Raw genomic sequence first — 25,629 nt, 5'->3', positions numbered from 1 at the left:
TTCTGGCTCTTTCACTTTGCATCAGTTCATACAAATCTTCCCAGATTTTTCTAAAACTATCCTCTTCATCATTTTTGTATAGCATAGTATACCATTACATATGTATGTATGTATGTACATGTGTGTGTGTATGAGAAAAATCCCTATCCCGAAGCCCATTGGTATGGGATTCTCTCCTTATTGGTGGAATGAATGCCTTGCCCTGCATGAGGGGCAGAGTGCAGTTGTGGAGAGGTAAGTTGATTCTCAGGAAGTCCTAGTTCAAGGATGCATCATTTGGGTATTCTTGGCTTTGAGGTTTGAGAGAGAAGTGGGGAACCTGCAGCCTCGAGACCTCACCTGGTCCTCTAGGTCCTCAAATGGGGCCCTTTGACTTAATTGGGCCACACTTGAGGACCTAGAGGGCCAGGTGTGGTCTTAAGGCTGCAGGTTCCCCACCCCTGGACTTACCCCTTTAGTTCACTGAAGGAAAAGACTCAGAGAAGACATGAGAAGAGCACACAGTCTTCATCATATCCCTATTCCCAGCTTGTACTCTAGAGACTTCAGGAATTTCTCCTTCAGTGAGATCTAGGACATTCTCTGTTGGTTAGATTGAGTTACCCCTCAATCTGTACTGCCTGATGTATATTCTCCCATATATACTTTCTCTGATTTCTCTTTTTTCTGTTTTGCTCTGATTAGGATATATTTTTGTTTGTTTTTGCTATTGTCTCTGTGTGTTCATTGTGGAAATGGTATAAGGTAGAAAACGGTTTAAGCCTTGGATATAGAACTTGGAATTCCCCCTTCCTCTAGAAATGACAAAGTGATCAAAATTTAGATAGAACCTGATCATATCCCCTAGATGAACAATATTTAAAGAAGCAGATAGATACACTTCTAGTCCAGTACCCCCTTTCTCTGAGGAAAGGCGAGTCGTAGCCTCTGGTTTCCACCTCCTGCTTCCCCTCCTGGAAGGAATGAAAGTCTCCCTTGGAGAAAGATAGGGGGAGAAGAGGCTAGGCATGTCTTTCCTGCCTCCCTTCGATGTTCACAAAACAGCATCCTCAATACACATGGAACCTCACCATAAAGGTGGGGCCCACACGGATAGTACTACATGTACACTGATGGGAGCCCCCCCTTAGTTTCTAATTCTTAGCCAAAAGGAAAAGAGCTACCGTAAATATTTTTGTAACTATGAATCCTTTTCCTCTTTCTTTGATCTCTTGGGAGTATAAACCTATCCATGATATTGCTAGGTCAAAGAGTGTGCACATTTTAATGGCTTTGGGGGGCATAACTGACAGTACATTTCCACTTGATATCTCTCCTACCTGAAATGCTCTTCCTATTTATTTCCACCTCCTGACTTCCTTGGTTTCCTTCAAGTCTCAGTTAAAATCCCTCCTATAAGAAGACTTTCTTTATCTCCCTTAATGGTAGTGCCTTCCCTCTGAGATTGTCTCCAAATTGTCCTATACATACTTTGTTTGTACATAGCTATTTGCATGTTGCCTCATCCATGAGATTGTGCACTCCATGAAGGCAGGAATTATTTTTGCCTTTCTTTGTATCCCCAGCACTAAGCACAGTACCTGGAGATGATCTAGAGGTTTAGCAGTGCTAGAACCCCAAGATTACAATACACAGGTTCTGTGCAAAAGAATTCGATCCAACCCTTCTTTCAGCCAAAAACAAGGTTTATTAAAGATCTGACATATTGGCCAGACTCTTAAGGAATCTGTGGGTCTGTGAGGTATTGGCTAGATTGTAAAAATCTGAGCAGTGGCTAGATTATAAGAATGTGAGCATCTTAATGGAGACAAGATGGACCTTATATACAGAAAGACTAAAGGAGGGATCTAGGAGTGGCCAAGTAGTCTATGAGGTAATAGAACTCCAAGGGTGGCCAAGGGAGAATGGAGCCTAGATAGGATTAAGGGTTGGAAGTGGTCAAGAGACATAGGGAGGTCTAGGGTAGGTTAAGGGTAACAGAGAACTGGGAGATTGGATGCAGCCACAAAGAAAGGCCAGTTGATGGGATTATAGCCTCAGGAGAACACCAGAGATTTGGCCATGTAGGAAAGTCCAGAGTTTTTCCTTTTTGGGTTCTAGCTCCCATCCTCATCACCTGGCACATTGAAGTTGGTTCTCTTGACTTATATCTGGAAATTTTACTGAGAACTTATACAAAAGATAGGGGGAGAAAAAGCTGCAGAGGTTTAATGGGGGAAACTACTAGAAGTTTAGAAATGGGCAAAAGGATTTATCTGTTCAGTTTTTCAGAAGCTAGGGTATTTATTGATTTAACATATAACTACTATCTACTATGCAGGGAAATACAGAAGTTCATAATAGTGCCTGCTCTCAGGGAGCATATAATCTAGTAGAAAATGCCCAGAAAGTGGGACTGCTGTCCCTTCCAGTTGGAATTAGATGTGAGGCAAAGTCACTAATAGGGATCTGAAGGATCCTAACATTATAGATCACCAATCTAAGCCACCTCCCTCGTTTTACCCATGAAGAAACAGCACTAGGAAAATTAAGTGATTTGCCCAAGTTTAAGGGTTTATAGGCAAGAAGCATCACTGAGAGCAAGAAGCAGGACAATGTTTTGTTCTGTTTTAGCTGGATTTTCAAGTTCCACTTTTTACAATTGATGTTCATCAAAATTTCATTTGCTAAACAAAGCATGTAAAAGTGCATTCTTCTTACATTTTTATTTCGTTAGATACTTCCTAATTACTTTTTTATTTTTTAACATTCACCTCTAAAAATTTTTGAGATCCAAATTCTCTTTCGCCCCTTACCCACTTGAGATTCATTCAAAACATATTTCCACATTACCCTGTTGCAAACAAAACAAATAACCCACACCTACACAAAAATGCAAGAAAAATAAAGTGAAAAGTGTATGCACCAATACGAAGTGCAGGCATTCTTAGGAGACAAGGATTCTAGTCGGAAAAATAAACGAGAAGGAAAGTAAACAAAGAAAAGGAAAGAGAACAAGGTCATTTCGGATTAGAGTTTTGCCCATAAGCCTTCCGGGCCAACAAGAAAAGGGTGCGGAAAGCCAGTAGGCGGGACTTAGGAAGTAGTAACCATTTCCGGTGGCCCACGAAAGAACTACAACTCCCAGAAAGGCCGGTGGGGGACGGGCACTCTGCCGGAAAAGTCGCATACGGCCACTCCCCCTCCCCCTCTCTCTCCCTCCCAGGCACGAGCGACCCCTCTTGCTTAACTGGAAGTTACCTAGTTAGAGGCAGAGCTGGTGGCGCGGAGCATCACGGACCGTGGCGGGAGCCGCGGACTCTGCGGGCGGAGGCTATGGAGGGACAGGAGGAGGAGCAGAAGGAGGAGGAGGAAAAGGCTGAGAAGGTGATCGGGAGTGGGGGCCGCGGGACCCTGGACCTCGACTCGTGGCTGCCCCAGCCTCCAAACAAGTGCCGTCTCCTCCCCCTTCCCCCATCCGAGGTCTCCAAGCACCCTGTCTGCGCCTGTCCCCCCAGTGGATCCCCACTTCCAGTGGATCCCTCCCCCCTCTGGGACCCGCCGCAGCCAGCCCCATCTCCCACCAGATGGGAAACGTATTCTGACGTATTCTCATTTAGCAGTGCTTGGCACACAGTAGGCGCTTCATAAATGTTTATTTTCAGATTAATCGATTATGGCTCAGGAGGCTGGGGCGGGGAGATCTGGTGGCTTTTATGGCCAAACCCTCCTTTCGTCCTGTGCCTCTTCCCTTCAGACCCCCCCCCCCCCAGTTTAGCAGCCGCGTCCCCCGCCGTCTCCTTGTTCAGCGGGGGTAGGGACAGAGAAAGCGGCAGAGTGAGTTTAACGGAGGTAAATTGTAGCAGTTTAGAAATGGGCGCAAGGATTTATCTGTTCATTCAATTATGTTAGGGCATCTATTCATTCGACATTTAATGGGGCAGACTATGTAAGTAATTAAGTACAAAATATGTAAAGAGAAGACGGAAGATAGTCTGGGAGGGGAAGACCCTCGCCGCCGGGGGGACTAGAAAAGGCCTTCCGCAGAAGGTCGGGTTTGAGCCGAGGCTTGAACAGTCAGGAAAACTGAGACGTCCAAGTGGGAATGGGAGGGGTGGGGGGGGCAGTGCAAAGGCACGGAGATGGTGTTTCTTATTCAAGGAAATACAAATCGGCCGCTGTAGCTGGGTCATAGAGTAAAGGAGAGTGAACAATTGGGTTTGCCCAAGTTCACACAGGATTTGAACTCAGGTGCTCTGACTCAAGACATAGCATTCTTTTCACTGAATTATGATACTGTTCCCTTTCTCTTCCCTCTCCTTTTTTCCCCCATTACTTTTGTCTAAGAGTTACACAGTCGTGGAGTATTTGTAACCTCTTCACTTAAACCTCACATAAGGAAAACTATTACAACTGTATTTATATAAGACTTAAGGGTTTACAAAATAAGGTACAGAAGTTATTTCGTCTGCTCAGCTTGATCCACTGCTCTTTAAAAAATTTAACCAAATTGTTTCGTTGTGGAATAGACCATATTCTTGGAATTTTGTGTTGGTATGTTATTCCCTGTTTCCAGATTGTTACTAGATATTTGATTTCTGAAATGAATACGTGTTAAGTGTTAATAAAATACACTGGTAGATAAGTAGGTGGCTTTTAGTCTCCTTTTCCCTTGTCTTTTGTTGGTTTTCTGGTTGTTCAGTAGTTAAGTAATGATAGACTTGAGTAAAGAAAACCTGAGTCGGAAATCTGCCTCAGTTACTTATTAGCTGTGACCCTGGACAATTCACTTAACCTCTGAAATTCTCAGTTTCTTTGTAAAATGAGGATATTAATAATGTCGACCTCATAGGGTTATGAGGATCAAATATTAAATATAAGTATGTGATGATTAAATGATAAAAAGTACTTTGTAAACCTCAAGTACTATATAAATGTCAACTATTAAAATGTTTTTAATGTGGAATGTATTCCTTTCAATAATCAGATTGCCTTATGGTTGAAAAAGATTTTTGGTGATCAGCCCATTCCGAAATATGAGGTGAATCCACGGACCACAGATATCTTATATCACCTTTCAGAATGTAACAAAGCACGAGACAGGGATGTCTCCTTGGTAATAGAAGACTTGAAACAGAAGGCAAGAGAATATGAATCAGAAGGTGAGTTTAACTTTGGAATCTTCACTGATTTTTGTAAAACTAAGTAAGCTTTTTGTGTGAGATGCAGAGGAGTTAAATCATAGAAAATTAGAATAGATGTTAGAAGTCATCTAGTTCAAAATCCTTATTTTATAGATGAGGAAACTGAGGTCCAGAGGGATTAGATGATTTGCTCAGGATCATACAGAGTAGTGATAGAGCTTGGATTTGAACCTAGTATTTTTGACTTCAAAGTTTCACTCTTTCCAATATACTATTTCTCTCCACCCTACAGATATTGCAAAAGTTACCTAGACTTCAAAGCCCATTTCAAATGCCAGCCTTTTCCAAAAATGCCTGTTGATCTCTTTGACTGCACATGATCACTACCTTCACAGAATTCTCATGGCATTTTAAACCTCCTTCATGTACTATTTGGCCTATACTATTTTACATTATTGGTTGTGTATATGTTATTTCCCTAGTTAGATGGGAAGCTTCTTGGGGGCAGAGACCATGTCTTATTCTTGGTATCACCCACATGGCCCAACATAGTGTTTTGTGAATATTGGAAGCCAATTTTAGGATATTACTTGCCAGACTGTCTAATAATAATTGTACAGATTTTTGGAATCTGCAAACTTTTTAATATTTGAGAATAAGCCACCTTCTTACCCAGCTCAAGCAAGAAAGCTATGATTTCAAAGCTGGGACTAGAGTAGGCCAAAACTTTCAGCTTGTGGATCACTAGTATAGCCTTAATTGTCCAAACTCACAAGGCCATGTGCCTCTAGTAATGCACATGATAACATGGTCAATGTCTAATTTCTGTGGTTGTGGTAATGCAGCATAAAAATAATTCAAAAGTACATAGATAATGCTTTTTTTTTTGGAGAAGGAATTAATAGAAAAGTTTGATCTAGGAAGCAAAAAACACGAAATGTTACCATTAACACCAGAATAGTCAGTCAATTAATTCAAACTTTACTGGGAAAAATAACATTTGACTGATTTGATCAATTAAAATGTTAGATCTAGTGGTCCTGTGTCCATATGTCAGGTTTTGTTTTTTTTGTCATTACATCTAGAGGCAATTAGGTAGTGCAGTGGATAGAGTCCCATGCCTGACATCAGGAAAACTTGAGTTCATACTTGGCCTTACACATTTATTAGGTCTGTGACTCTAGGCAAAATTACTTAACCTCTGTTTGCCTGAGTTTTCTCTGGGGATAATAATAGTCCTACCTGCCTCCTGGGGTTATTGTGAGTATTACATAAGATAATATGTGTAAAATGCTTAGCACAGTACTTGGCACGTAGTAGGTTCTACATTATAAATGTTCAATATTCGCTACCTAGGAAAATGTAAGAGTTACAATCAGAATGTGCCTGAAGTGCTTAAAAGGGATGGTAGAAATACAGGAATAATCAATTAAGAGTTGATTTAGATTCATGATTTACAATAATTGTGGCATTCATTATGAGTTTTTTTTTTTAATCTTTCAGCTAAGTATCTCCAAGATCTTCTCATGGAAAGTGTCAATTTGTCTTTCACCAGTCTTTCTAGTATTGGAAGCAGCTATCTTAATGCATTAGTTGACAGTGCACTGGTGCTTGAAACAAAGGATACCTCCCTAGCTAGGTAAGTCAGTTGTAATGTCTGCCAGTGAATTGCCCCAAAAGGTATTGATTTAATGACTTTTTTATTCTGAGAAGTGTTCAGTTTAGAATAATAATGGTATGGGCTAAAAAATGAATTTGGTCAAATGTTTATTTTCCATGAGCTAATGAAAGGTGCATTAGTTCAGATTAATATAGGGCATTAGAGGATCCATTAATTAAATAATTTTTTCTCTCCCAGGACCAAACATCATTTTTTTAGCCCTGTTCATTTCATTTAATTTCAGCATAGATTTGGATGACTTTCATCTCTTATTATTAGGAAGGGTGTGGGACAATATGGAGTGCTAGTATTGTTCCCTAAAAACAATAAGAAAAGCAGTAGATTAGATGACCCTGTGTCCATGGTTGAAAGGTTCTTGGCTTCAGAGCTCTCCTTCCTCTGTTACTCTTCAAATGGGAGAGGGATCCGCACTTCATCCAGTGAACATATTTCTCAGAGACAGAGCGCATATGCATGCGTGCATACCTGAGCACCTAGCAAATGGTATGTATATGTATATTCAGATTATAAGAATCCATACAGGGTTAATTTTAAAAATGCATACTTCACAGGTAGGTAATTGATAGTTAATATAGTAACATATTTATGGAGTGCTTTGGGTTTATAAAAGAAAAGTGAAGCTCAGAGAGGTTAGGTGACCTGGCCAGTGTCACACAGCTAGAAGTTGTCAGCACATTAACTAGTACTCAGGTCTTTTGACTTGAAAACATCTGTTCTTTTTATTCAGGGAAGTAGAAGGCCAAAAGGGATTTTTAGAAATAAGAAGTAATTGTGCGATTGGTCTTTGTAGAGCATCAGATCTCCAGTTTTGTGATCAGATTTTTGTCTTTAGTTTTATCCCTGCAGTGAATAGTTTGGCTGCTGATCTTTTTCGCACCAAAGCCAGAAACGAAGAAATGGAGGTTGAATTGAGCAAATTGGGAAAAAACCTAACTGCAACTCTAATACTAGAAAAATGTCTGCGAGAGTGAGTAAATGAGGGGAAATAGCGGCCGTCTTAATTTGCAAAGGCAGAATGGAATATTGTGTGATCATTAATTTGGGACAAGTTTATATGATTTAGAGCTGCCATTTTCTAGTACGTATTTGCCCATTTCTCTGTGTGTTTTACTTCTTCCTTGATGACATGCATTTTCTTTTAAACCCTTATTTATGGGCTTGGGGGTGTTAAGGGACAAAGAATTCTCTTTAAATGTGCAATAGTATTTTGGTGCCCATGAACATGTGCTTTTTTAAAAAGTATGTTTTTAGGGTTACCATAATTTCTACCAGTATTCCTTCTCCTTCCCTTTCCAGAGAGCCATCTCATGTAACAAATAGTCATTTTTAAAGACCAAAGAAAAAGAGGGGGGGAAATCAGCATAACAGATCAGTACACTGAAAAAGTCTGAAATATGTACAATGTACACGTTTGAGAAACTCCTTTGCAAAAGGGTAGAATGAGGGTATCTTTTTATATCTCCTTTTTTTTTTGAGCCATACTTGTTATAATTTTTATAGCGTTCACTTCTGATTTTTTTTGGGTGGTTCTTTCTGTTTACATTATTATAGTCATTGCGTACATTATTTTCTTGGCTTTGCTTATTTTACTCTGCCTCAGTTCATGTAGATCTTGTCCTTTTTTGTGTGTGTTTATCACATTTGTTATTTCTTACAGCACAATGATATTCCATTATATTCATGTACTGTAGTTTGTTTAGCCATTCCCCAATTGATAGGCATTTACTTTATTTCCAGTTCATTATCATCACAGAAACTGCTGCAGTAAATACTTTGGTATCTGTGGAGGCATATGTGCTTTATTCCATCTGGAAATATACTCATAGGGTACCTGCTGGCCCTGTTAGTGTCATAGATTCATGTAATTTTTAGAGTTGGAAGAAACCTTAGACATCATTGTATTTAACACTCTCATTTTTACAGAAGAGAAAATGGGTCTGGAGAGGAAAAGCAATTTGTTCAGTCACATAGCAGATTAGTGGCAATATCTTTGATTCTGTTTTCTCTTTGCACAGAAGCAGGGAGAAAGTGAGAGAGACACAGAGAGATTTTGCTTATGCAAAATGCATAACATTATTGCAAAACATATTGCAAAATGTAAAACATTAAAAGTTGAGGGAAACTTAGAAAATCATCCATGTCTTGTATTTAGTAGACATTTAATAAATTATTGACAATTATACTAGAATGAAACTTCGTTATTTTCTTATCTAAAGAATATATAGATCCTATTTTTATATGTGTGATAATTAAATGATATTGTCATTCTTTCCCATCCTTATAGACTATACTAGAACAGGAATCTATTGTAATCTTAAATAGTCTACATGTCAAATATTCTTGTATTCAGAATTGTTTACTTGTTTGATAGATAGTTTTATCTAATGTAGCCCATTCGTTCTTTCAACTGATAACACTGGGATTTCTTAATTTTGATAATAAGAGAAATCAAATACTAACAAAAAAGTGTAGCTTTTTCCAAAAATAAATTAAAAAAACAGTTCTTTCAGGATCTCCCTTTCCAGTTCTGTATACTGTTGTCGTTATACTGGAGAAGTATAATCCACAATAGAGTGCGTTAAAAATAAATTTCAAAGTAGCTTTGGAATGTATTTCATAACTTTTGGGGGCAGCAGATTTACTTTCCTAAGTATGTTTGACGTGATGTTAATCTTAATTTGAATTCTTTTTTTTTTTTTGGCTAGGCAATGGGGTTAAGTGACTTGCCCAAGGTCACACAGTAAGTGTTACATGTCTGAGGCCAGATTTGAACTCAGGTCCTCCTGAATCCAGGGCTGGTGTTAATTTGCATTCTTTGAGCAAAACGCCAACTGATGATGTGGGGGAGTTAACCAAGAGTATGTTGGGTGGTTAGAGTAAGCTAGATCCTACCCTGGGGTCTAAAATTACAACATATAGTCAACAAAACAGGTATTCCACAAATGGATAATAGAAAGTTGAATATAAAAACTGGTATTGCTGTTCAATGCTTTTTTAAAAAAATACTGCATTTAAATAAGGAAACTTTACCTTTTAAAGGGACCTCAAGAAAGCAGAGCTGCATCTTTCCATGGAAAAAGCCAAAGTTGACAGTCGAATTTCGAATATAGATTTTCTAAAAGCCAAATCTGATGACCTCAGGTTAAGAATCAAAGCTGCAGAGGTTTGTATAAAGGACTGAATCTAATCAGTTTTGTACCATGATTTCATTTCCTTTAGAATTTCAGACTTCAGGGTAGTGGGGTACTAAGAGCCTGAGGATTTCTGCTCAGAAGAAAATAATTTAAAAAAACTCACCCTAACATGGCACTTTAAAGTGTATAAAGGACTTTCCTCACAACAACCCTGTGAGATAGGGAGTACCTCCTTGGGAGATAGTGGGGGGAAAGGAATACAGGACCTGTAATTTTACTGGTGTAGGGAACTCCAAGTAAGCAAACTCTCTACCCGACGAAGACTGGCACCTGCTGTGTAATGTATAGTCTTAGGGGTGCCTGAGGTTGTGATGGGTCCAGGATCAAATTCCCAGTCAGTGTATATTAGAGGCAGGACATGAACTCACATCTTCCTGATTGGGGCTGACTCTATCCATTATACTTCTCATCTCTGTTTTAAAGATGAGAAAACTGAGGCTCAGAAAGGTTAAACATCTTGCCTAAGGTAATAAAATCTAGGGGCCTGAGAAGCTATCTAGTTTGTCATCTAGCATTTGCTTGAAGAGATAGGCCATTTCATTTTGGATAGCCCTGTTAGGAAGTTACTGTTGACATCAAAACTAATGTACCCCTCTGTGATTTCTCATTCATTGCTCCTTGTTCTGCCCTCTGAGGCCAACCAGAAAAAAGTTCAATACCTCTGCCATATGACAGATCTTCAGATGCTTGACGACTGCTATCATGTCCCTCATAAGCCTTTTTCCTCATTGCTGCAGTTTCTACAGCTGATCCTTACATGGCAGGTTCTCAAGGCCCCTCACCATCTTGATTGCCTTCTAGAGGCTCACAAGCTTATCAGTTTGCTTCCTACAGTGTGGAATCCAGAAATAAAAATAGTACTCTGAATGAGATCTGACAAGGTCAGAGTGTAGTTGGATTATTGCCTCTTTTCTTCTGAATAGTATGTCTTATACTGTAGCCAAAGATTGTATTAGAATTTTTGGTTTCTGTTTCAGATTCCAGTCCACTAAAATCCCCAGAACTTTTTCCGATGCACTAGCTGGCCATGGTCCTCTTGTCTTGTACTCTTCAGAACATCTTGCCTTGAAATTGATTTTTTTAATCCAAGTGCAAGACAGTATTTATACCTGTTAAATTACATCTTATTAGATAAGCCTAGCATTTCAAACTGTTGTATTTTTGGATCATAGTTGTGTCATTCATTCAATGTTTGTTCCTAACTGTATGTCATCTGTAGATTTGATACATGGTCCACTTATGCCTTTATTCAAATCATTGATAAAAATGTTAAACATCTGAGGGCCAACAACAGATTCCTGAGGCACAGATCTTCCAATCAAGCAATGATTTATTATTTATTTGATTCCAGTCAAAGATTTCTTTTTTTTTTCCCAAAAGATTTCCAAAGATATTCTGTCCCAAGCACTCTGGTAAATGTTAGGATTTTAAAAAAAAAAAGGCAAGAACAGTCCCTGTCTTGAAGACGCTTACATTCTAACATGTGAGACGTGTGCCTAACAAAATTATATTCAGAGTAAATATAAGGTAACCTGAAAGGGAAGACATTAACTGGCCTGTAGAAAGTAATGTTTGAGCTGAGTCTTGAAAGAAAACAGAGATTCTAAAAGGCAGAAGCATTCAAGCAGCCAGTGCAAATACTTCGAGATGAGAGAGTGAGAGTGGGCATTGTGTATATGGAGCAGCCTATGTACCTAGATCAGAGAGTGTGGAGGGGAATAATGTATAGGAAGTCTGGAAAAAGAAGAAGGGGCCAGATGACTTGTAGAGCATTTTAAATGACAAAAGGTGTTTATGTTTGGACTTAGAGGTAATAGGGAGCCATTGGATGTTATTGAGTTATGGGGTAACGCGATCAGACATCTGCTGTTAGTAAACTTAGAAGCTAAATTGCTAAGAGTTTAGAAGAGAGGAAAGGAACTAGAGGCACAGATATTTGATGATAGAGAGAATAATTGGGTCTAGAGAATGTGTTGTAATTATGACTGGGACTTGGATGTGTTCATAGGCTGTAAAGGAACCACTAGGGAGAGATTCAAAGTTAGTGAAAGAGGAGATAATAGTGGCGGCAATCTAGTGAAAAAGATGGGAGGGTATGGGATCAAGGGCATATAGATTGGGATGGGCCTTGTTAAGGAGAACAGCTACCTTACAATCAGAGATAGTAGTAATAGAGAATGAGGGATGATTTTAAGGAGTAATGAGATGCATAGAAGGAGAGAAAAGGGAACTCACAGTGAATGACCTTTTTGCTTAGTAAAGTAAAAACTGAGGTCCTCAACTAAGAAAGTGGGTGAGGGAGGATTGAAAATAAAGGAGTAGGTTTGAAGTAGTCACTTTTCGGAAAGAGGACAAGGACTTTCCTTGCTGTAGTGAGGGCCTAATTGAGATCAGTTAAAATAAATAGTAGTGGATCCAATTAGCTCGATTGTATGCCTTTTACCAGCTCTGTAAAGCAGCATTTAGAGAGCTAGATGACTTAGTGGACAGATCACTGGGCCTGGAGTCAGAAAGACCTGAATTCAAATGTGGCCTCAGATGCTTCCTAGCTATGTGACCCTGGACAGGTCACTTAACTTCTGTTTGTCTTAATCCACTGGACAAGGAAATGGCAAATTACTCCAGTATCTTTGCCAAGAGAACCTCATAATGGGGGCCACAGAGTCAAACAACAAAAAGCAGCATTTGAAGACTAGAGGAGGTGAGTGGAGCAGATGTTCCTGAGTTGTTTGATAAGATGTGTGCAATGATAGGAAAAGGCAGAAGGGAATTCAGGACTAGATGATAATCGCACTATTAATAATCAGGGCTTCAAGGGGAGGAAAGTGAAGCCAAGTAATAACATTAACAAATTGACTTTAACTTATCAAAACAGAAAAGGTAATGTTCTTCAGATTCTTCCAGTGCAGTTTTTGCTAATCCTATACAATGTGTAGTTTTCTACTCTTTTTTTTTCCTAGGCAATTGGGGTTAAGTGACTTGCCTAGGGTCACGCAGCTAGTAAGTGTCAAGTGTTTGGTCTGAGGCTGGATTTGAACTCAGGTCCTCCTGAGTTCAGGGCCAGTGCTCTATCTACTGCGCCACCTAGCTGCCCCATCTACTCTTGTTTTAATGTGGAAGTTTTGATACAAAAATACTGAGTAGAGGCTTTTATCTCTCTTTTTTTAGGTTTTTCATTTATTTTTAATCATAAATGAAAGCAATGATGACTCAGCCTTTTTCTCATTATTGATACTGAAATGAATACTGCCTTCTCTTGGTTTTGAATTGATCTCTTGGCCTTGTATGAACTGAATTTGTTAGGCCCCACCTGTTGAATACTGCGTTCTCTTGGTTTTGAATTGATCCCTTGGCCTTTTATGAACTGAATTTGTTAGGCCCCACCAAACCCTGAAAAGAAACAGACTTCTCAGAAGTGAGTGGCTGGGCCTTTTCATGGATTCTTTAGCTCTTCCAAGTTAACTGTTGTGTTCGGTGTTTGTGAGGTTTTATTTTATATTTTATATTTATGCAGAAAATATATATTATATATATTTTATATGTATATATAAAATATGTTCATATTTTCTATTTATATTCAGCCCATAAGATCAGTAAATATGATACAAGAAGAGCAGGTGGACCATCATAATTGAAATGGAAAAGACTTAATTTTATTGTTCTCTCCATTGCCCTTTAAATGTTCCTTAGTACACTTAACCCTACTTACTTAGTGAGTTTTTTTTTTTTGGTAAGGCAGTTGGGGTTAAGTAACTTGCCCAGAGTCACACAGCTGTTGAGTGTTATGTGTCTGAGGTTAGGTTTGAACTCAGGGCTGACTCTAGGGCTGGTGCTTTATCCACTGTGCCACCTAGCTGCCCCAGTGAATTATTTTTAAATCAGTGTGACACTGTAATAAATTTACTGGTTACCCTCAGGGATTAATCAGATTAATAGTTATTTCCAGATTTTCTTTACTCAGAACCTTATTTTTCATACTTATGACTTTCCAAGTTTACTTTCTTGGGTACTCTTATTATTTTAATTTAGGATCACTACTTATCTGCTAGGTGTCCCCTTTATCAAATATTAAATTCTTACTGGATTCTTAGTAGGGGACTCCTTTTGGGTATTATTTTTCATTAATAGATTTGAGCCGTGAGGTGCATCTTTATAATTATCTTTCCCTGATAGTTTCCCTAAAAGAGTGGGATTTTCATTGTCACTAATTTTCTTTTATGCAACAAAATATCTCATAGGAGCTATTCATTCTTTATGTTGGCAAATACTGTATCATATATGTTAGCATATGTATTATTAATGAATAGATAAAGGTACTTGGATGTATGAATAGGGTAGTACTTTTCTCTGTGGCTTACAGCTTAAATTTACTAAAGCTTATGCTACTGAAAATTTATAGCAGCGTGTTCAGTTGAAAAACAGTTGTTATGAATTTTAAGCTCTTTGTTTTTGTTTTATAGGAGCAACTTTCAGCTCGAGGGATGGATGCTTCTCTGTCTCATCAGTCATTGATGGCACTTTCAGAGGTGAGCTGCTTTTAACCTAACTGAATCTTCTGTTTCTTTGAATAATCTAAAAACTTAACATGGCCCTTAAAAACATGTTACTTGATTTGAATGAAACTTGATTTCTTTTAAAATACTGTTTATTTTTGCTTTCTTTTAAAAATATTTAATGACTTTTTAAAAAGATGTATAATTGTTGCTTCTGAATGACTTTTCCCCTCACACATAATATTATTGTCTCTTGTAAGAAATAAGTATATTCAGTTAAAACAAATACACATTGTCCTTGTATGAAAATATGTGCCTCATTCTGTACTTATTTAGCCCAGTGCTTCTCAAAGATCATGACAGTTGGGGACTCTGGAAGAATTTAGATATGGTTGTCCCCCATTGCCAATGTTCCTGATGAGATTATCCCTAGGGAATGTATCCTTATTTCTATACTTACGACTTCTCAGCTCTGTATCCTAAAGCCTTTTCTTCTTCTCAAGTTGTGCAGATCAGTGCCTTTACTCTTTCTCTCTAAATTGTGCTTGACAGTTCTCCAGGGGAGAAATCCAGTTTACCTATAGTCATGAAAAAAAAATGTTCCAAGTCACTAATAATTAGAGATATATAAATTAAAGCCATTCTGAGGTTCCAGCCTATACCCATCAGATTGGCAAAGTTGACCGAAAAAGGGAAATGTTGGAGAGGATGCAGACAAACAGTAATACCCCCAAAAGGCCCCCAAAAATATCAAAAGAAAAATGAAAAGTCATAGAAGTACTGTATTTGGGCAGTACTAGATGTTAAAAAAAAAAGGGGGGGGACTTTTAAACTTTTGAAAAGGTAGTTGTGATTTTTTTTATTTTAAAAAATGAGTTGGACTTTAATATTTTAAACTGCAGCCAAAACAGAAGTTGGTAATATTTTATGGTTCATATAGCCACTTTGTCTTCCTATTTTTGTTTTAATAAGTTTTATTCCTGAAACTTAATTCTGTTATAATGACCTTCACTAACTCTGAAGAAGAGATGAAAAAAATGCACTCCTCTCCCTTCTTTACAGAGGTGCAAGACTCTGGAAACATTGTATTTACTGTCAGACTCCAGGGAAATGTTGGTTAGTTTTCTTGAACTCTCAGAAGTTTCAGCTCTTTTTGTTCTTTGTTATAAGAGATGTCTCACTTGGGTGGGCAGTTGGGTTATATTTGGAAATAAAAACAAGATATAAAAACATTTTAAAAAATTGAAAATGTTGCTTTTAACTGCATTATAAAAATAAACACATTTATCCTTCACAATAATTCCTAGTTTTTGTATATGGAAGTGCTGATTTTTTTTTGGTGTTCATCAAGTTCTGAATCAACACAAAAATTTTTATTGATCATGTTTGAGATGGTAGTAAAGTCCTTGAAGTCGTTCGCCCCCACCCGCCAACCTTCCACCCCCCAAGCCCAGCATGAAGGAGAGTTAGAATTTTCATTACCAAATATGCCAAGACCATTGCAGATCAAAGGATTTAGAGGTGGAAGAGGGGAAAGGGGAAAAACAAAAAACATTTATCTAGCACCTACCATGACCTAGGCCTTTTAGTACATAAGCATTTTACAAATACTGTCTCATTTGATCCTCACAACAGCTCTGCAAAGGAAGTACTTTTGTTATCCCCATTTTACATTTGAGGAAAGCGAGGCAAAGAGAGCATTAAATAACTTGCCCAGGGTCACAAAGCTAATAGATCTGAAGCTGGATTTGAACTCAAAGTCTTCCACACTCCATTCCCAGTGCTTTATGTATTGTGCCACCTAGCTGTTTTGAAATTGAGTCTCATGATTCTCCATGTCTCATTTTTTCGTATAGTTTTCTTGTTTTTGAGTGGCAGAATGCAAACTATATCTGATTTCTTTGGTCCACTTTGTATCTATGTATCTGTATACTTTTAGTATGACTTTTTGTTAATGTTATTTTTGTTTACTCTTTACAATGTGTCTTTTTGATGAAGTCATCTTTGAAGTGCTTATTAGCATGTCAGTATTTTTCCTATTCTCTTTATTTCTTTGTAGTTCCACTGATATTGTGCGTTTCTTTGCTATTTGTTTTGCTCTTAATAGACTAGGATTCGTTTTATTTATTGTTATTTAAAACAAAATGTTTTATTGATGCTTTTTAAATCTTTCTTCTTGCTTCCCAATCCCTCTCAATCCCCATGCAACCTTCCCTAATAACAAAGAAGTTAATAGTTAAATGAAATAAACCAACACATTGTCCATGCCTGATGATGTGTCCCACATTCTGTACCTATTCAGTCCTCTGGAGTCAAGATTGGTCATTGCTTTGATGAGAGTTCCTGTATATCTCAGTGTTGTCCTTACATTATGTCCTTTACATTACATTATGAACATTATATATGTTTTCTTTGTTCTGCTCTCTTCAGTCTGCATCAATTTAAACAAGTCTTCTCAAGTTTTTCTTAATTCTTCATTCTCTATATTTCCAACTCTAAAGGCTAACTTTCTCTCTCTCTCTCTCTCTCTCTCTCTCTCTCTCTCTCTCTCTCTCTCTCTCTCTCTCTCTCTCTCTCTCTCTCTCTCTCTCTCTCTCTCTCTCGCTCTCTCTCCCCCACCTCTTTCCCCTCTCCCTCTCTCTCCCTCTCCCTCCCTTTCCCTCCCCACCTCCCCCCTCAGTGTTGTATGTGTGTGTCTTGCAGCTCTTGTAAACCTTAGCTGTCCTTTTCTTTTCCATTTTGATTATTTGGCATTGAAGTTGATACTTCCTAGACATCATATAATTGGAATTTTGACGGTTGCCCTCATGACATTCCTTTTTCAGATTATATAGCCCATGTGTGACTCCTGTTCTCTTTTAATGTTGGATGTATAAGTTTCCTCTTTTAAACTACTTGTAAAATTTCTGTTTTCATTGGTAGTTTTTCTTCTTTCCAATTACTTTTGAAACTCGGTTATACTGTGGTTTTTTGGGGGTTTTTTTAGCTTTAAATATTTTTATCATTCTGTTGCTCTTTGGTGATTTGGTTCTGGTATTTCCTTAGAAACTGGCTGAACTAAAACAACAGACTGCACCTTTGAAGAAGAAATTGGAATCCTATTTAGACTTAATGCCGGTATTTATTACAATGTGTTGTGACCTTAAAAAATGTTTCATATCCCAAAACAGTCTTAGAAATAATGGGCATATTTCTGGGAGTTTAGTTTCACTACTAGAATCTTCTAATTCGGAAGTATATGTGTTTCCCATTTGGCTAAACCGCTATTGTCTCTTAACTTTGTATGTTTTCTGAGCATACTCACTAAGTGTCTTTTGAAGAAGATTCATAGCACTAAAAAAAAAAAATTCCCACATTTTTACTTGTTTAAAGAGACCATGTTAAGACTTACCCAAATCTCAACAAATTCCCTTTTATCTAATGTGTACCTTTTTTTCCCCTTTTTAAAAGAATCCTTCTCTTGCTCAAGTGAAAATAGAAGAAGCAAAGCGAGAACTGGTATGTAGCTTAATTAAATCTGTAATTGTGGCACCATAGTGTTCAAAAAAGTTCTCTCTGAATAGTTTTTCCCCACACATATTCTTTGTTCATTCAGCAAACATTTATTGAGCAACTATGTGCAGGTCACTGTACTTGGTGCTAAGGGAGATACCAGGGTAATTATAGGATGGATGGTTTGTAGATTTAGAGCTAGAAGGGACCTTAGGGGTTGTCAAGTCCAACTTCCTCATTTTACTGATGAGGAAACTAAGGCACAGAGAGGGGAAAAGATTTGGTGAAGGTCATACAGCTAGTAAGTATTTGAGGCAGGGTTTGAATATGTGTCTCCCTGACTCCTACTAAGTCCAGTGTCTCTATCTATTATGCCACGTTGCCTTCAAGGAGCTTATGATCTAAGGGGGTAGGTAAAATATGCTCAACTATGATACAAGATATGAGTAAATTGTAGGTTGGTATAGTGCATTGTTTTTTAAATTGTACTACAAGGAACTCTGACACACCACAAGTTTGTTTTCAAATGAACTTTATGTTGTTTGTCAGTAGGCATTAAAAGTAATTTTAGAGGATTTTACTGAAAGAGTTCTGCCAAAGTTTTGTTTAAACTGAAGGGTTCTACTGCTATGGAAAATTTGGAGAACAGTTGGTATACTGGATAGGATGCTGGACATGGAGTCAGGAAGACATGGGTTCACATCCTGCCTCAGATATGTACCAGCTGGGTGACCCTGGAGACCAGTCACTTAAACCTAGATTCTAGCAAACCTTCATCTATAAAATGGAGGAGTTAAACTAAATGGTCACTAAGACCCCTGCTGACTCTGAACCCATAATTTTTTGATCGTATGAAAGTACCATTTGTTCCAAAGAAAGACAGCCAGCCCATTTCTGGTTGAGAACATTAGATAAGACTTAATGGAGGAAGTAGCATTTGAGTTGACCATTGAAGGATATGTGTGATTTTTAATAGGTAAAGATGGGGAAATAAGGGGAAAGGTATCAAAAGCATAAGGAATGGCAGGAGCTAAGGCCAAAGGTAGGGAAAATGCACTTCAGTTTACCTTGAATGTGGCATAGTGTGGGATTGTCCCCTCCTTACTCCTCATTCTCCCTAATGCCCTATAGTCAGTCATTACCAAGTTATGTTGTTTCTCCTTTCACTACTCCTTTCCTAGTCCACAACCTCTTTTCCCTTCTCTTTTTTCAATGACTACCATGGTTCAGGCCTTCATCATCTCTCACTTGGACTAGCCTTGGAATAGCCTCTTCGTTGTGTTGGGCAGCTAGGTGGCCCAGTGGATAGAGTACCAGACATGAGTCAGGAAATTCTGAGTTCGCGTCCCAGCTCAGACAATACTGTGTGACCTTGGGCAAGTCACTTGACCTTGTTTGCCTCAGTTTCCTCAACTGTAAAATGGGATAATAATAGCACCTGTCTCCCAGAGTTGCTGTGAGAATCAAATGAGATAATATTTATGAAGTGCGTGGCACAGTGGCTGGCACATAGTCAGTGCTATATAAATGCCAGCTATCGTCATCATCATCACCATCATCATCATCATCATCATCATCATCATCTCATCCTTAATTGGTCTCTGCCTTAAATTTTTCCTCTTTCCAATCCATCTTCTACACAGTTACCAAAGTGAGATCCTGAAGCACAGATCTGATTATGTCAGTCCACTGTTCAAAAGGTTCCAGAAGATAGATCCCTGTTACTTTTAGGATAAAACACAAATGTGTCTGATTGTTTTTTAAAGCCATTAATAATCTGGCTCCAACCTACCTTTTCAGAATTCTTTTACAATATTTACTCTTCTTTATACTTTGTTGTCGTCCAGTCAAATTGGCCTACTTGCTGTTAGTCACATGTGACATTCTATAACATATGTCCTTGCCTTTGGCATGCTGCTCTTCTTAGAGAATAATGACAGTGGGAGGAGGTGAAGGTGTAGACTGTTGAGACAGATACTGATCATTGAGGAAGGTGGGAATGTGACTTGGTTGTTGAGATGACAACCATGAGGATGGGAAGCGGTTGTATAAATAGATAGCATGGATTTCAAAATAATATGGAGGGATGGTGGCACATCTGTGATCTGGAAATAGCAGTGAGAAATGGATTATGTGAATTCCTCCTAGGGGGTTATGGAGTGGAAGAAAAAACATCCTGCATGGAGAAGTTTATAAGGGAAATGTGGTTTCACCATAGGAAAGTTAGTTTTCAGTGAGAACCAGGAGGTTAAAGAAGTGCCTATTAAAAATATAAGGATACATAGCTTACAATAAAGTAAGTGTTCCTTTGAAAACAGTAGAAGGGACAGTACATTAGGAAGGTAGACAGAGTTGGAGTGGGTCTGGAGAGCATATGGCTAAGGAAGATAGGAATGAAACTACTGAAGAGGGAGCAGAGCTAGAGTTGTGTATTCATAGCATCTAATAGGAATGAGGGAAGCAAGAGATAGGTTGAAGGGGCATAGTAGTGATGGGAAGTGATTTAGTTGCTGTTCATATTATTAACTTAAAAATTTTTTTTTTTATTAATTTATTTTGATTTATGAACAGTTACTTCCATAAGCTTTTGAGTTTTAAATTTTTCTCCCCCTCCCTCCCCAAGATGATACACCATCTGTCTATACACATACATTCTTATTAAACATATTTTCACAGTAGTCATGTTGTAAGGAAGAATTAGAACCAGTAGAAGAAACCACAAGAAAGAGGAAACAAAACAGAACAGAAGGAAAAAAATAGCAAATAGTATCCATAGTTCTTTCTTTGGATGTGGATAGCATTTTCCATCATGAGATTTGGAGATGTCTTAGATACTTGCATTGCTGAGAAGTGCTAAGTCTGTCAAAGTTAGTCGTCGCACATTGTGGCTGTTACTGTGTACAAGGTTCTCCTGGTTCTGCTCACTTCACTCAGCATCAGTCTATACAAGTCTTTCCAGGTTTTTCTGAAGTCAGCCTGTTCATCATTTCTTATAGCACAATAGTATTCCATTACATTCATATACCACAACTTGTTTAGCCATTCCCCCATTGATGGGCATCCCCTCAATTCTTTGGTACCACAAAAAGGGCTGCTATAAATATTTTTGTACATGTGGGTCCTTTTCCCATTTGTATGATCTCTTTGGGGTACAGCCCTAGAAGTGCTGTTGCTGGGTCGAAGGGTATGTACATTTTTATAGCCCTTTAGGCATAATTCAAATTGCTCTCCAGAATGGTTGGGTCATTTCACAGCTCCATCAACAATGGATTAGTGTTCTAATTTCCCCCACATCTTTAACATTTATCATTTACCTGTTTTGTCATGTTGGCCAATCTGATAGGTGTAATGTGGTACCTCAGAGTTGTTTTGATTTGCATTTCTGTAATCAATTATTGTTAACTTTCTAACATCCTGTATACATTCTAAAGCTTTTGAGGGGCAGATAGATCAGGAAATGTCTGAAAATATTCATGTTATTTGGGATACCAGAACTTAATGTATTTTTTTCTTAACCTCCTTTGGTTTAAAATAATTAGAGAGTAGTAAAGATAGGAAATTAAAACAAATATTCATGAATACTATGTACTGAAATACTTTCTTCCTTTAGCATTCTGTGGATGCTGAGTTGACAAAGAAGGTGGACATGATGGAATTGTTACCAGATCAAAGTAAGCGTCGATTTACCTAAAAAACAAAGTGAATGGAAAAGGACTTGAAATTTTTGAGTGTATTTTCTCTCTGCCTTCCCTAATCCCTTATTCTGGTGTTTCTTTGCATGAAATAATAGTATCCTTATTTATATGTAAAAAAAAATTCCCATATGTATTGCCTTTTTGTATCCAAATACTATTTCTTTTAACTGAAAATAAACTATTATCTTGGTTGTCAGTTTTCTGTGCTGATGTGCTTAACAGTTCAGAGGTTTGGTATCCTTTATTTCATCAACTAGGTAAATATTATGGTAGCTATCATCTTTCCTCTTAAATCAATTAGTTCAACACAAATGAAAACCAAGAGCTATCTAACTAGATGTGATGGGAGGATACAAAAGAATCTATAAGTGCGAGTGGCCTTCCTGCAAAGAGTCTATAATCTTGAGAAAAGAACAAGGTATATACTAGAGAATATCATGATGAAGTGTTCTAACTTATAGGACATAAGTTAGAAGTTCTATACAAGTTCTGAGAAATGAGACATCATGGTAAACACATGTGGTAAGGGAAAGCTTCCATTGAGGAAGGTAGGACTTGAGTTTTAATGGTTGATAAGAATTCGAGGGAGCTTAGCTATTCTAGCCAGAGGGAAGAGAGCATAAATGTGCTATATTTAGTGGAGGGAAGGAACAATGAAGAGACCTAGCCTAAACTCTGGCTGAATTCTAAGGAACTATGTCATTCAAGACACTCTTAAGCATAACTAATTATGCTTAATACACATTTGGTTATTAATTTGATTAGCTAGTAGTTTAGTAATTATTGGATTCATTTGGTTTCTCTTGCTTTGTATCTCTGACTCTTTGTGTTTTACATAGATATATATTTTTTTCATTTTGTTGTATGTCCTTGTTGATTATAGAACATAATTATCTTAAGGGCAGGGACTGATGTTTTTTGTTATTAGTTCCTCTCCACAGTGCCTGAACATAGATTCTAAGATGCAGGGTTTAGGGGGATTTACAGTATCACAAGTCTTAACCTAATAGTTTGCATAGTGCTTTATATTTTCCCATATCCTTTCCTCATACAACTATATTAGGTCCTTAAAATCTGTGATACGGATAGTGATAATGTTAATACTTTATGTTTGTAGAGCACTTTATAATTTTCAGAGTGTTTTCACACACATTTTATTTGCTCCTTTTAAACACCCATCTAAGCTGTTAGATGTTAAAATATCTATTTTTCAGATAAAGAAATTGATGTCAAAGGTTAAGTGATTTATTTAAGTTCACCCACTCGTCTAGTAGAACTAGGACTGGAACTCAAGGCTCTTCAATCATAGTCCAGTATTGTTTCCCTGAGTTTTTTTTTTTGTGGTTTCAGTCATTTAGTTCTCTCAGCATTGTTTAAAACAACAAGAACAACAAAAAACCCAAAGTTTTGGCACTGGGGTGATCACTGCAATTTTCTGCATCCTAGGGACAGTTCTGCTATTTTACACTGTTACCAAAAATACCTCCTACAGCAGAGTGCCTGAAATTCTCACCTTAGTCGCTCATTTGTGTTATGGCAAATTTGTTTCTTGGGAGGGTAAAAAAATTCTCTCTCATTAGCACAACATGAATATCCTTTCCTTAGGGCCCATGAAAATGAATCATAAAATAGGCAATTTAAAAAATGATTTTGGAGGTGTTGGTAGTGGGAGAGGCCACTTAGACTCGAAGTATGGAGTGTTGCTCAGGAAAAGCAGTTCTGGTTGAGCTGGGATGGCATGTCTGTACTGGGAACCCCAAACTAAGTGGCCATTCAGAAAGGGTGCTTCCTAGCTTCAAATTATTTCTTAGTTCTGATTCTCTAAAAAGGCCACATGCCCCAAATCTGAAAGCAGATAATCCTTTAGACTGTTAACAAAGGGTTTAGTCTGACACCAGATGAATAGTTAACTTTAATTTGGCAATTTTAGGACTTAGGATAAAGGATCAAGTCTCAGGATAAAAGTATAATTAATCCTCTTAATCCTCTACAAATCCAAGGTGGTGAGACTTTCTGTGATTTATGGACATGTGCTTATTTGAAGCTAAACTGAAGTGTGTAACTCTGCTCACACGGTTGTAAGCCGGCGTCATATGGTAATGACTTTGTCACTTACAGGCTGGAGTCATACCAATAATTCTGGAATGAGGTGGCTGTGTATCTCATTTCTAATGCCCTGAACCAGGCTGGAGCCAGAGATGAATGCATGATATAATTAGCAATGGCAACTTTTGCACATGGTTGGGCATGTATTGCTGGATATTACATAATAAGCACAATGTAAATGAATGGATGTTCCTCTGGGGAATTTATATAAAGCTATTTTAGCTATTACCATTTCTGTTAAAGACAAGGAAAAAGGCTGCTGGTTAGAGTAATAAAGACAAAAATGGGTGTCATGAGGGCACTCCACTTTCCTGGAGTCTATTCAGTTGCCAACTGGAGTTTTTCTTCTGGTCTTGGGAGCAGGTGACAGATGGTTCATTGAGCAGGGGCTGGAAATGGTCCCCCTGCATGGGTTGTGGTAGTCATGGGCTTGATGGGAACACTATCCCACAGACGCTGATTTGAGAGCTTTATTTAGTACTGTGCTATGTGGTATTCCCTCTGTTCTTAGCAGAGTCCTCTCATATTGCTCCATAATATATTTTTAGATTTTTCCTACAATACCCAGCTGAGATTTTACTTGTTTTCCCGCAGCTTTGTTGGGCCAGGCCAGTGCAGATTGTCTGGCCCTAGAGGCTTGGGTATAGGGCTGTGGAGAGATCCTGACTATGGATTACATAGCCTACAAATTATGCAAGACATTCAAATATTGGACAAAGAGCTTGAGGCCATCCTAAATGAGGACAGGCTCAGTAACAAAAGAAAAGTTATTCTTTCGAAGGAAACTACAGATAGCTAGAGTTAATCTTCAAGTGTTTAAATAAAATCTTGGCATGACATTGGAGAGGTTGACATTTAAAGTTCTTTCTATGATTTTAGGTACGCAACAACAGTTTAATGCAAACACAAATGAGTTTGGAGGTACTAAGGTATTTTACAAACACAAGTTACGGTTGTAATGCTTTTAGCCACAGGCCATTGCAAATCTCAAATACTCCACTCTGCTTTCACTCCTAGGTCAAAATATTGGTTTTTAGCCCTTTTTCTGGTCCTTCATTAAACTTTATTTCTTGGTTTTTGTCTTCTCCCTCTTACTTGGTACAAGTTTGTTTTTTGAGGGAGGTATCCAGAATTTCTGCTTTTGGATGTCACATCTGTTTAAGTTTTGCTTCTCACCACCATTGCCTGGGTCCATAGTACTTTAGTGGAAAGAGTATGGAACTTGGAGGAAGACAACTTAGGTTTGAGTATTGGTTGTTACTTAGTGACTTTAGACATTTAACCTTCTTGAAATTCCATTTTGTCATTTCTGGTGATATTAGTATTACCTACCCTACAGGGATGTTGTGAGGATATAATGAACTAGTCAATATAAAGCATTCCAGAAGTCATTTCATAGTGATTTACATTTATATAGTTTTTCAAGGTTTTTAAAACACACATTCCTTAGTCATACATTAACCTTTTTTTTTTTATTGCATCTTATTCTTTTCTAGAAGCACATGGTATGTCATTCTACATTACCAGTCAGTTAAAAGACCTAAGATGGGATCTGATTTTAACAATTAGGTATGTGACAGTAAGCAAGTCATTTCATCTTTCTAAGCCTCAGTTCCCTCATTCATAAAATGAGGATCAGAAGATGGAATTAAACAAAATAAGGTTAATGCATGACTAAGGAATATTTGTTGCCCCAACTCCAAGCCTAATATAGAATGAATCATTTATTTATAAGTGACTTATACACTCTCAGAAGCATGAAGGAAATGTCAGGAAATATTATCAACTCCTTGTGATATATCACATTTAATTAAAAAGAAGCCTTTATTAAATACCTACCATGAC

The 25,629-nt window shown here is 37.9% G+C and overlaps 1 protein-coding gene across 2 annotated transcripts; it reads left to right on the top strand.

Annotated features, from left to right (window-relative positions):
* The first annotated feature begins 3,164 nt into the window (after positions 1–3,164).
* Positions 3,165–21,874, top strand: HAUS1 (HAUS augmin like complex subunit 1). 2 transcript variants are annotated; one of them, XM_020985761.2, is made up of 9 exons: positions 3,169–3,366; positions 4,967–5,141; positions 6,627–6,762; positions 7,637–7,771; positions 9,844–9,967; positions 14,459–14,524; positions 17,537–17,608; positions 17,942–17,989; positions 21,594–21,874. In XM_020985761.2, exons 1-9 carry the CDS (start codon positions 3,316–3,318, stop codon positions 21,672–21,674), a joined length of 888 nt encoding a protein of 295 aa, XP_020841420.1. In that variant the 5' UTR covers positions 3,169–3,315; the 3' UTR covers positions 21,675–21,874. The 2 variants fall into 2 exon arrangements, with proteins under 2 accessions (XP_020841421.1, XP_020841420.1); XM_020985762.2 differs by lacking the exons at positions 17,537–17,608; positions 17,942–17,989; positions 21,594–21,874 and adding an exon at positions 15,554–15,791 and having other exon boundaries at positions 3,165–3,366.
* The last annotated feature ends 3,755 nt before the right edge of the window (positions 21,875–25,629 follow it).

Source organism: Phascolarctos cinereus, unplaced genomic scaffold, assembly GCF_003287225.1.
Source record: "Phascolarctos cinereus isolate Bilbo 61053 unplaced genomic scaffold, phaCin_HiC Scaffold_4;HRSCAF=312, whole genome shotgun sequence".
NCBI classification, from domain to species: domain Eukaryota; kingdom Metazoa; phylum Chordata; class Mammalia; order Diprotodontia; family Phascolarctidae; genus Phascolarctos; species Phascolarctos cinereus.
The sequence above is the reverse complement of the archived record's forward strand: the minus strand, read 5'-3'. Positions and strand labels throughout refer to the sequence as shown.